The 12,544-nt window shown below is 38.2% G+C and overlaps 1 protein-coding gene across 2 annotated transcripts; it reads left to right on the plus strand.

Moving 5' to 3' along the window:
- The first annotated feature begins 1,360 nt into the window (after positions 1-1,360).
- Positions 1,361-12,251, plus strand: ERD4 (Early-responsive to dehydration stress protein (ERD4)). Of its 2 annotated transcripts, XM_078582432.1 has the most exons (7): positions 1,361-1,730; positions 5,838-5,974; positions 6,410-6,685; positions 9,080-9,924; positions 10,480-10,735; positions 11,518-11,634; positions 11,712-11,874. In XM_078582432.1, exons 1-7 carry the CDS (start codon positions 1,463-1,465, stop codon positions 11,730-11,732), a joined length of 1,920 nt encoding a protein of 639 aa, XP_078438558.1. In that variant the 5' UTR covers positions 1,361-1,462; the 3' UTR covers positions 11,733-11,874. The 2 variants fall into 2 exon arrangements, with proteins under 2 accessions (XP_078438558.1, XP_078438557.1); XM_078582431.1 differs by having other exon boundaries at positions 1,368-1,730; positions 11,518-12,251.
- The last annotated feature ends 293 nt before the right edge of the window (positions 12,252-12,544 follow it).

Raw genomic sequence — 12,544 nt, forward strand, 5'->3', positions numbered from 1 at the left:
AGATAAAGGGAGATAAACAAAAGAGGTAAAGAAAAAGAAGAAAAAGAAGAAAAACAAGATAAATAAGAGAGATGAAGAAGAAGAAAAACAAGGGAAACAAGAGAGATAAAGAAGAGAATCTAGAGAGAGAAACAAGAGAGATAAATAAGAGAATCTAGAGAAAGAAACAAGAGAGGTATAGAACAAAAACTACAGAGAGAAACTAGAGAGATAAAGTAGAGAAACTAGAGAAATAAGGAAGACAAGCTAAAGAGATGAGGGATAGAACTAGAGAGAGAAAGAAGAGATAAATAAGAGAACTTAGAGAGAGAAACAAGAGAGATATATAAGAGAAAGTAGAGAGTGATAAACAAGAGAGAGAAACAAGAGCTAAAGAAGAGAAACTAGAGAGAGAAACGAGAGATATATATAAGAGAGTGGAGAATGATAAACAAGAGATAAAGAAGAGAAACTAGAGAGAGAAACGAGAGAGATATATAAGAGTAGAGAGTGATAAACAAGAGAAGGAAACAAGAGAAAGTAGAGAGTGATAAACAAGAGAGAGAAACAAGAGAAAGTAGAGAGTAATAAACAAGAGAGAAACAAGAGAAACTAGAGAGAAAAACAAGAGAAACTAGAGAGGGAGAGAAAAGAGAAACTGGAGAGAGAATCAAGAGAAACTATAAAGGGTGAGAATCAAGAGAAACTAGAGAGAGAAATGTGAGAGAGAAAGTAGAGGATATAGAGAGAGAAAAATGAGAGAATTAAGAGAAACTAGAGAGAGCAAGAAATGAGATAGAGAATCAAGAGAAACTAGAGAGAGGTATCTGAGAGAGAAACGAGAGAATATAGAGAGAGAAAAAATGAGAGAGAATCAAGAAAAACTGGAGAGGTAAACAAGAGAGAGGTAAACAAGAGACATTAGAGAGATAAACAAGAGAGCGGCAAACAAGAGAGGTAAACAAGAGAAATTAGAGAGATAAACAAGAGAGAAAGGGAGGTAAACAACAGAGAGAAACGAGATAAACAAGAGAGAGGGAGAGATAGACAAGAGAGAGAGAGAGAGAGATAAACAAGAGAGAGGGAGAGAGAGATAAACAAGAGAGAGGGAGAGATAAACAAGAGAGGGAGAGAGAGATTAACAAGAGAGAGGGAGAGATAAACAAGAGAGAGGGAGAGAGAGATAAACAAGAGAGAGGGAGAGAGAGATAAACAAGAGAGAGGGAGAGATAAACAAGAGAGAGGGAGAGAGAGATAAACAAGAGAGAGGGAGAGATAAACAAGAGAGAGAGAGAGACTGAGAGAGAGAGAGAGAGAGAAGGACGGGCTTCGCCTTTTCACAACGGCTTCCCTTGCTCTCTCACCAGTCGACGAGGAGGTGACCCCCTATAAAAACCCCCCCTCCACACGGACTGCATACCTCCTCCCTTTCCCTCTCCTCGATTGATATCCCTTCCTCTTCTGAGCAGAATCCGTTGCTTCGATGGAGGTGAGCTCCTTCCTCACCTCCTTCGTCTCCTACCTGCTCGTCTTCGTCGTCCTCATGCTGCTCTTCTCCTGGCTATCCCGGAGCCCCGCCAACGAGGTCGTCTACTACCCCTCGCGCGTCGCCAAGGGATTGAACCGCCAAGGCCTCCCCGAGAGCCACGGCCCCCTCTCCTGGATCCGCGAGGCGATCTCTGCCTCCGAGGAGGATATCGTCGCAATGGCCGGCGTCGATGCCGCTGTCTATCTCATCTTCCTCAGCACTGGTTCGATCGATTTCTGCGTTCTTCCTTTTTTTTTTGAATTTTTTTGAAAATTTTTTTTAGTTCCGATCGCCTCTGGTTCTTCTTATTCTTCTCGCTTTGATAATGTTTTTTGTAATTTTTCGTGGCTTGCTTGAACTCTTTTTTCATCTTTTTGTGTTTTTTTTTTATTTTAAAATTTTTAGCTCCGATTGCTTCTGCATCTTCTTATTCTTCTCGCTTTGATAATTTTTTTTCCCTTTTTTTGGTAATTTTTAGTGGCTTGCTTGAATGAACTCTTCCCGAGGATGCTGCTGTTTGTCTCGTATTTTTGTAATTTTTTTCATTTTTGTGTTTTTTTATTTTTTAGCTCTGATCGCTTCTGGTTCTTCTCCCTTTGATAATTTTTTTTGGTAATTTTTAGTGGCTTGCTTGAACTCTATTTTCATTTTTTTGTGTTTTTTTTTATTTTAAAATTTTTAGCTCCAATCGCTTGTGGCTCTTCTTATTCTTCTCGCTTTGATAATTTTTTTTTTCCTTTTTTTGGTAATTTTTAGTGGCTTGCCTGAATGAACTCTTCCCGAGGATGCTGCTGCTTGTCTCGTATTTTTGTAATTTTTTCATTTTTTTGTGTTTTTTTATTTTTTAGCTCTGATCGCTTCTGGTTCATCTTATTCTTCTCGCTTTGATAATTTTTTTTTTCCTTCTTTTTGGTAATTTTTAGTGGCTTGCTTGAATGAAGTCTTCCCGAGGATGCTGCTGTTTGTCTCGTATTTTTGTAATTTTTTTCATTTTTTGTGTTTTTTTATTTTTTAGCTCTGATCGCTTCTGGTTCTTCTCCCTTTGATAATTTTTTTTGTAATTTTTAGTGGCTTGCTTGAACTCTATTTTCATTTTTTTGTGTTTTTTTTTATTTTAAAATTTTTAGCTCCAATCGCTTGTGGCTCTTCTTATTCTTCTCGCTTTGATAATTTTTTTTTTCCTTTTTTTGGTAATTTTTAGTGGCTTGCTTGAATGAAGTCTTCCCGAGGATGCTGCTGTTTGTCTCGTATTTTTGTAATTTTTTTCATTTTTTGTGTTTTTTTATTTTTTAGCTCTGATCGCTTCTGGTTCTTCTCCCTTTGATAATTTTTTTTGTAATTTTTAGTGGCTTGCTTGAACTCTATTTTCATTTTTTTGTGTTTTTTTTTATTTTAAAATTTTTAGCTCCAATCGCTTGTGGCTCTTCTTATTCTTCTCGCTTTGATAATTTTTTTTTTCCTTTTTTTGGTAATTTTTAGTGGCTTGCTTGAATGAACTCTTCCCGAGGATGCTGCTGTCTGTCTCGTATTTTTGTAATTTTTTTCATTTTTTGTGTTTTTTTATTTTTTAGCTCTGATCGCTTCTGGTTCTTCTTATTCTTCTCGCTTTGATAATTTTTTTTTTCCTTTTTTTTGGTAATTTTTAGTGGCTTGCTTAAATGAAGTCTTCCCGAGGATGCTGCTGTTTGTCTCGTATTTTTGTAATTTTTTTCATTTTTTGTGTTTTTTTATTTTTTAGCTCTGATCGCTTCTGGTTCGTCTCCCTTTGATAATTTTTTTTGGTAATTTTTAGTGGCTTGCTTGAACTCTTTTTTCATTTTTTTGTGTTTTTTTTTATTTTAAAATTTTTAGCTCCAATCGCTTGTGGCTCTTCTTATTCTTCTCGCTTTGATAAATTTTTTTTCCTTTTATTGGTAATTTTTAGTGGCTTGCCTGAATGAAGTCTTCCCGAGGATGCTGCTGTTTGTCTCGTATTTTTGTAATTTTTTTCATTTTTTGTGTTTTTTTATTTTTTAGCTCTGATCGCTTCTGGTTCTTCTTATTCTTCTCGCTTTGATAATTTTTTTTTTCCTTTTTTTTGGTAATTTTTAGTGGCTTGCTTAAATGAAGTCTTCCCGAGGATGCTGCTGTTTGTCTCGTATTTTTGTAATTTTTTTCATTTTTTGTGTTTTTTTATTTTTTAGCTTTGATCGCTTCTGGTTCGTCTCCCTTTGATAATTTTTTTTGGTAATTTTTAGTGGCTTGCTTGAACTCTTTTTTCATTTTTTTGTGTTTTTTTTTATTTTAAAATTTTTAGCTCCAATCGCATGTGGCTCTTCTTATTCTTCTCGCTTTGATAATTTTTTTTTCCTTTTATTGGTAATTTTTAGTGGCTTGCCTGAATGAAGTCTTCCCGAGGATGCTGCTGTTTGTCTCGTATTTTTGTAATTTTTTTCATTTTTTGTGTTTTTTTATTTTTTAGCTCTGATCGCTTCTGGTTCTTCTTATTCTTCTCGCTTTGATAATTTTTTTTTTCCTTTTTTTTGGTAATTTTTAGTGGCTTGCTTAAATGAAGTCTTCCCGAGGATGCTGCTGTTTGTCTCGTATTTTTGTAATTTTTTTCATTTTTTGTGTTTTTTTATTTTTTAGCTCTGATCGCTTCTGGTTCTTCTCCCTTTGATAATTTTTTTTGGTAATTTTTAGTGGCTTGCTTGAACTCTTTTTTCATTTTTTTGTGTTTTTTTTTATTTTAAAATTTTTAGCTCCAATCGCATGTGGCTCTTCTTATTCTTCTCGCTTTGATAATTTTTTTTTCCTTTTTTGGTAATTTTTAGTGGCTTGCCTGAATGAACTCTTCCCGAGGATGCTGCTGTTTGTCTCGTATTTTTGTAATTTTTTCATTTTTTTGTGTTTTTTTATTTTTTAGCTCTGATCGCTTCTGGTTCTTCTTATTCTTCTCGCTTTGATAATTTTTTTTTTCCTTTTTTTTGGTAATTTTTAGTGGCTTGCTTAAATGAAGTCTTCCCGAGGATGCTGCTGTTTGTCTCGTATTTTTGTAATTTTTTTCATTTTTTGTGTTTTTTTATTTTTTAGCTCTGATCGCTTCTGGTTCTTCTCCCTTTGATAATTTTTTTTGTAATTTTTAGTGGCTTGCTTAAACTTTATTTTCATTTTTTTGTGTTTTTTTTTATTTTAAAATTTTTAGCTCCAATCGCTTGTGGCTCTTCTTTTTCTTCTCGCTTTGATAATTTTTTTTTTCCTTTTTTTGGTAATTTTTAGTGGCTTGCTTGAATGAACTCTTCCCGAGGATGCTGCTGTCTGTCTCGTATTTTTGTAATTTTTTTCATTTTTTGTGTTTTTTTATTTTTTAGCTCTGATCGCTTCTGGTTCTTCTTATTCTTCTCGCTTTGATAGTTTTTTTTGTAATTTTGAGTGGCTTGCTTGAACTCTTCTTTCATTTTTTTTTTCATTTTTTGTGTTTTTTTATTTTCGAATTTTAGCTCCGACCGCTTCTGGTTCTTCTTATTCTTCTCGCTTTCATAATTTTCCTTTTTGGTAATTTTTAGTGGCTTGCTTGATCTTTTCCCGAGGATGCTGCTGTTTGTGTTTTCATGGGATGCATTTTTTTTTTGTGTTTCTTTATTTCCAATCAGGATACTGAGATCGGCTTTTGACCGCAGATTCCTGTTTTTGCTGAAAACTACCATTATTAATCCGTATTCTTCCTCTTGTTTTTTCCATCTCTTCTGCACATTTTTTCTCCCACTTTTGGAAATTTCTTTGTTTTATGGGATTCGCGCGTTCTTTTTTCACGCGTCGGGAAGCTTCATTTTATTCCATGAGTTCGTTCTTCTCTACTTGGTTATGGGGAACGAATGATTATCCGGGAAAACGGAGGATTATTGGATCGGTTTGGCCGTATAATCCTGTCTTTGTTGAAGCTTCCATTATTTTATTTTCGGCTGCTGAAATTTATTGTTTTTGGCCATCCATTGGGTATTTCTCCCCATAAGGATTCAGATACTATGCATCTACTTGGGAAGGATAAAACGATCTGGCATAATTTATGGTGCGGGGACCACTTGCTATTTCTTAATCTAGTTCGTCTTGCTTCGTCATTTCATTTATTAGCCAATGGTTCTGATCCACTCTCCATTTTTTTATTCGTCCCTTTCGTTTTTTTATTCGTCATTTTTCTTTATCTAATTTATCTCGCTTTTCATTCATTTTATTAAGTCAATGATTCCAATCCACTCTCCAAATTTTTTATTCACCTTTCCTTTTCGTTTACATTAATCGCCAATTTAACGTGATAGTATTTATCTGATCCATTATCTTCTTCATTTTTTAGCTCTCGGAATCCTGGTGATATCAGGCTTAGTTTTGGTACCTGTTCTTCTCCCGGTAGCGAAAACTGACTTCAACCTGTCATTGAACAAGACCGCAACCTTCAATGTGCTGGACGAGCTTTCAATGGCAAACATTAAGGTTTGTGCATCAAATTAATTTCCCGGACTGCGATATATGTCAGTTTCTGAAACAAACTTTAGCAATAGATGAGGAATGAAACTCAAACAGATAAATCGTCCAAATACTAGAAAAATTAAAATATTTATAAAATGTGATTCGTGCATTATAATAGCATATATTTAACATCTTAAAATACTATAAGGATCCCAACCCCTGTCAAGGGTACTTTAGTCATTTGTTTTTAGCGCCATTAAATAAACCCTCTCCTGAGGAGGTTTTACCACTGTTCTCTCTCTACCATTACAAAAATTTTCCAGGTCTTTATGAGATATCTTAGAAGCCCATGGTATCTTTAGAATTCACATCCATGCACAAATGACCGCTTAAAATACTCATTTTGGAGAATATCATCCACTTATTCTTTGTGTTTTGTCTCTTGGGGACAATTTTCAGGAAAGGAGTCCAAGGTTATGGGCTTTTCTTATATCAACTTACTGGGTCACATTTGTGGCGTTCTATTTCCTCTGGAATGCTTATTCCCATGTCTCAAAGTTGAGAGCTGCGGCCAAATCCAACGCCGACATAAAACCAGAGGATGTAGCTTTGCTGGTGAGGGACATTCCCCCCGTTCCCAATGGCCAGACCAGGAAAGAGCAGGTTGACGCATATTTCAGTAACCTCTATCCTGACACCTTCTATCGGTCCATGGTCATCACTGACCATTCCAAGGTACCTCAGTCTTTTCCTCTCCTCTTGGAAAATGCAGTAACTTTTTACATAAAACTATTAAACTTTTTTCTGATACTTGTCAAGAAATCTCTATATCAGTGGTACTGTGTACAATGTAGTTTAATCTTGGCTGGAATAAAGATTGAAATAGAGGGACCCGTGAATAGAGACATATATATATATATATATGTGTGTATGTATATGGGTGAGTCAAGAGGGAGAGAGATCAAAGAGTGGAAATTAAGAAAAGGAAACGTAGGGTAGAAAGTGATTTTATCATTGAAAATCAATGTCAGTTCCATATCAAGAAACACATAATGGAGATCTGGATCTAGAACAAAGAGGGAGGCGAGAGATCAGAGAACTGGAGAAAAGAAGAGATTGGATAACGGAGATGTCCCCGAGGAGATCCTCCCTTTTGATCAGCAGACTTGATCCTGCTAGGTAACCCTTTGGTCGCTCTCACAACCGCAAATCCTGAAATGACTCAGAATCGCTCACTTGTGCTCTTTATAGGTCCTGGTTATTAGTCTCACATGTGCAGAATTAATCGGTATGTGTCACCTCTTGATTTTCCCATCGTATTCAGTCTTCGTCGGTAGCTCTAGGAGAAGAATTGATGTGTATCAAAGTGCTATGCCACATAGGCCAGAGACCTCTGGATCTGGACCATCTCTATCCAAGTCACTCGTCTCCCCAAATGCCGGTATGATTCTGATAGGTTATTTACTAAAACCTATCAAAAGAAGACGACATGTCATGCGAGGCTGGCAGCAGCACGTGAACACAAAGGGGCCCGAGCTGTGAGCCAATAAATAAAAGTTGGGCAGTACCATCTGAGCTAACGATGAATTCAAGAAATGGTTCCCCCTTTGGAAAAAGTCCTGAGGGGCAGAGGCCAGATGTGTTGCGATTCGGAGAATCCACGCAAGGCTTCTCCAGGATACTCTGTTCTTGTTTGAATCTTTCTGCCCAACCTTCCATCTCTACATTGCGATGGTTCAGAGCTCTACTCCGTTGCAAGCTCACAATTCTTCTTTTTTTTTAACAATAAGCTCACGATTCTTCATGAGTGAACTATCGTGATTCTAACCTCCACAGCACAAGGTTGATAGCTTACGCCTTTCTGATTCGTCCTCTTTGTCTTGCTGAGTAAAGGTCTTATTTTTAGAGTCTCCTTTCCGGCTAAAATGCCCTATTCAAAGGAGCTCTTGGGTTGCATTTGCCTACCTCATGACGTGCTTCTTACTCTTTCTCATGTAGTGACTTTAGGAGGTTCGTATCATATTCCTAAAAAACATAACGTGTAGCCCTTATTTTTTGCCCTATTATGTATAGTCAAATAATGAGAAAAATGGGATTCAATAATCATATTGTATTTGTAAACAACTTAAGTTGTAGCCGGCGTTATGTTTGCCCTGTCATGTATAGTTAAATAATGGGGAAAAAGGGATTCAATAATCAACTACTCTCCTCGGAAGTAGGATTGACTACAGACTCAAGCCATGGCACATGGTTTCATAAAATCCGTGTTGTTTCCTTAATCTAAATCAATTAGGTTTTACATGAAGATGAGATTCATTAACCTGAATTGGTATTGTTTAAAAAGGTGGGAAAGGTGAACCAAGTCAAGATGAGACAGATCTACGTGTTCTTATTACACCAGAATGGAGTTTAACGTGTAGACTAAATTTGTTACTTATAAATGCAGTCAAATAAGATAATTCATATTGCATCGAATTAGTTTTTCTTGCAGTTAAAAATGAGAAGGCCCAGTCGATCAGCTTCAACCTGATTGTTATCAAAAACTTGATTGAATTTCGTGAGTTTAAATCCATTTATGATTCCAAATGATCTAGCAAGAACTGGAAATCAGTTTCATTCTGATTATACATGTTATCGTTTGCAATGCTTGGATTGAAGATCTGGGAAGGACTGGAAACCAAAATTCATTCAATTCTGATTATGTGTATGATGATCGTCAAATATTAGATTGAATTTATTGAGGTTAAATCCATTTACACGCCCAGAAGATCTGGGAAGAACTGGAAATCAATTTTACTCTGATGTTATGTTTGTCAAGGATTGGACAGAAGATATGGGGAGGACTGGAAACCAAAATTCGTTCTGATTCTGCATACAATTGATACCCGAAATTAGATTGAGTTTCTTGAGGTCAAGTCCATTTACAGGCCCAGAGGATCAATGAAGAATTTTAAATCAGTATCATTCTGATTACTCTTTTTTTTCTAAGAATCATTCTGATTACTCATGTTACCAGTGTCAACTATTGGATTGACTCTGGGAAGAACTGGATACCAGAATTCATTCTGTTTATACGTATTATGAGTACAAAGATTTGTCAGATTTTTTCAAGGATAAATGTACCTGCAGGCCCGCATGATCTGGGAAGAGCTGGAGGGATTCAAGACGAAGCTGGCCCGGGCAGAGGTGGTGTTCTCAGAATCAAAGACAACGAAAAGCCCTGAGGGCTTGAGGCCCAAGAACAAAACCGGGTTTCTGGGCCTGTTGGGGGAAGAGGTAGACACCATAGATTACTGCCAAAACAAGATCAAGGAGCTAACCTCAAAGTTAGAGGCAGAGCAGAAGACAACACTCCGAGAGAAGCAGCTAAATGCGGCAATTGTTGTCTTCAACGGCGTGCCTGCCGCCGCCGCCGCCGCCCAGAGCCTTCAGGCTCGTACGGGTGACAGATGGTTGGTCTCAGAAGCCCCGGAACCGAGGGAAATCATCTGGCCAAACCTAGCAAAGCTTAGCTATGAGCGCAAGGTACGAGAAATAGCAGTGTACGGTATCGTCTTCCTCACGGTGGTCTTCTACATGATCCCGATCGGGCTCATCACAGCCTTCACCACGCTCGACAATCTGAAGAAGTACCTTCCTTTCACGAAGCCCGTGGTGGACATCGGCGTGGTGAGGACGGCGCTGGAGGCGTACTTGCCACAGATTGCACTGATTGTGTTCTTGGCTCTGCTGCCCAAGTTTCTACTGATGCTGTCACGGCTGGAGGGGATTCCGTCACAGTCACACGTCGTGCGCGCCGCGTCTGGGAAATATTTCTATTTTATAATTTTCAACGTCTTTCTAGGGGTCACGGTTGGAGGGGCGCTGTTCAAATCGTTCAAGCAGATCGAGAAGAATCCCAACTCCACCATCTCCCTGCTTGGCAGTAGCCTCCCTGGGAGCGCTACCTTCTTCCTCACCTTTGTTGCCCTTCAGTGAGTTTTCTCCCTCTTGTTCTTTGTATCTATCTATTTATCTATCTATCTAGCTCTGTTATCTTTCAATGTTTGTCGATCTACTATCCGTCAATATCCGTACTTCTATTTATTTTTTCTATTTATTCATCAAATTGCTGATAAATAATTTATCTATGCATATATCTTTCTATTTATCACTTACCTCTTCATGTATTCATATCTCTGTCCACCTTGACATGTTTATCCACCCATATATTTGTTTGATTATCTTCTATGTATCCATGCATCCACCCGTCTTTTTTTTTTTTCTCTATCCATCAATCTATTTATGTAATTGAATTATTCTGCTATCCAATCTTACCTATCTGTCCATTTATTCCCATCTCTCTCTCTCTCTTTCCCTCTCCTTCTCTCTCTTTCTCGATCGCTCCCTCTCCCTCTCCTTCTCTCTCTTTCTCTCGATCACCCTCTCCTTCTCCCTCTCTCTCTCTCTCTCTTGATCACTCCCACTTTCTCTCTCATCATTCTTCCCTCTCTCTCTCTCTCTGAAATTTAGGGCTTGTAATCAATCAGGTTCTTTGTGGGGGATGGGCTGGAGTTGTCCCGGTTGGTTCCGCTGATCCTCTATCGGCTTAAAAGGAAGTTCCTTTGCAAGACAGAGAAGGAGATAAAAGCAGCATGGGCGCCTGGGGATCTTGGGTATGCCACTAGGGTTCCCAATGACATGCTCATCGTCACCATAGTCCTCTGCTACGCTGTCATCGCCCCCCTTATCATCCCCTTTGGCGTCCTCTACTTTGGGATTAGCTGGCTTGTCTTCCGAAACCAGGTAACAACCCTTTTTTTAATCTCGAATTTCACTTCTAGTGTTCAGGATTAGTAGTTAATAAAATTCTAGTTTTACCTCTGAGAAGTAGGGTTTGGGCCTTAATTTATAATTTATCAGTCTTATTTAACTCGAATTTGATCTGTGGGAATCATGTTTTATTTATATTTTCATTTGCATTATCCGGTCTCATTTAGCTCTACGTTGACCTTTGGGTTTTAATGTTTTTAGGGTTTACCTGTATCATTCAATTAGAGTTTGACCTTTAGGATTTAGGGTTTAGAGTTTAATTTCTCATTCAGCTTTAGCTGACCTTTATGATATAGAGTTTATGTCTGATTTAACTCGAGTTTGTCCTTTGGGGTTTAGGTTGTAGAGCTTAATTTATTAAGGTTTAGGTTGATCTTCATGATCTTGGGTTTATCTGTCTTATCTAAGAGGAGCTTGACTTATGGGATTTAGGGCTTAGTTACTTGTTTCATTTATCTTTTTCTTGATCTTCTAGATTCATTGTTTCCTCGTCTGCTAGTCTCATTTAGCTCGATGTCAAGCTTTGGGATTTACGGTTGAGGGTTTACAGTTTAATTTCCCATTTAATACTATCAAGGTTAATCTGTCTGATTTGGTAAGAATTTGACCTTTGGGATTTAAGGTTTTTATTTATCTGTTTAACTTAGCTTTTTTTTATCTTTTGGTTTGGGTTATCTGCTTGGGCTAGGGTTTATCTGGAAATAGATTTTTGGGGTTTTGGGTTTTGGGTTTTTATGTCTTTCTTACAATCATAGGCTCTGAAAGTGTACATCGCGGAGTACGAGAGCTACGGGCGGATGTGGCCACACATGCACAAGAGGATACTGGCAGCTCTAGTGATCTACCAATTGACGATGATCGGCTACTTCGGGGTAAAGAAGTTCCTGTACGTGCCGATCCTGGTGCCCCTGCCCGTGCTGACGGTCATCTTTGCCTACGTCTGTCATAGCCGCTTCTACGCCGGTTTTAAACACGTGCCGCTCGAAGTGGCAGCAGCCGTGGCAGCAGCACATAAAGGACAGAGAATTCCCAACCTCACTGCGCTCTTCGCCGCGTTCGTGCCGCTGTGCCTGGTGAGACCCTCGAGCCAAGACGACAACTTCGATGACGCCGAAGAATTCCAGGATGCCCACTCTCAGCCTGTGTCGCGCTCTGCGTCATTCGCATGACATGTTTGCTCGTTATCGCACGGGTAGTGAAGGCCTCGTTCGTGACACGCTTCCCCCTCAACGAGGACGGGAGCACTAATATCTGATGTGAGTTTTACGTTTGTAACGTGCACTCTGTTCGTTTGCATGTACATGATGTTCATTGATGTGTTTTTTATTTGCCCAACATGAGGAAGAGTCATATCAGAATGCCATAAAAGTCACTGTTGGACTTTCATCTTATGCATGATATTCATGCATCTGTACACCATGGTGGTGAAATTCTGTTCATTGATGTGTCTGATGGTTATTGTGTGGTTAGAATGTTGAGTTTCTTTGCATGTGCTTGAGGTTTATTGATGTGTTTTTTCTATGCCCAACTCCAAAAATTCTAGCCATGATGATGATAACTATAAAATACAGGGTTTATTTGTATAATAGATCTCCCAGACATAAGAGATGAGAGGAAAATGCAAATTCAAAAGCATCTTTTAGCCTTAAAAACTGTACCATAATATCATTAATCTCTTCACCTCCAAGAAAACACTGAGTGACATGGTAAGTTTTTTTGTTGAAGTGAAGGTCTGTATAGAAATTAAAACTGGAGGATGGAGTTTAACAAAGTTCCAAGGAA

The sequence above is a fragment of the Wolffia australiana genome, chromosome 10 (genome assembly GCF_029677425.1).
Source record: "Wolffia australiana isolate 7733 chromosome 10, ASM2967742v1".
Taxonomy (NCBI): domain Eukaryota; kingdom Viridiplantae; phylum Streptophyta; class Magnoliopsida; order Alismatales; family Araceae; genus Wolffia; species Wolffia australiana.

Bases quoted from the DNA above. Each gene is read 5' to 3' on its own strand.
- ERD4 (XM_078582431.1), top strand. From the start codon at position 1,463: ATGGAGGTGAGCTCCTTCCTCACCTCCTTCGTCTCCTACCTGCTCGTC. The intron at 1,731-5,837 runs GTTCGATCGATT...TTCATTTTTTAG, and splicing joins TCTCATCTTCCTCAGCACTG to CTCTCGGAATCCTGGTGATA. The intron at 5,975-6,409 runs GTTTGTGCATCA...GACAATTTTCAG, and splicing joins TTTCAATGGCAAACATTAAG to GAAAGGAGTCCAAGGTTATG.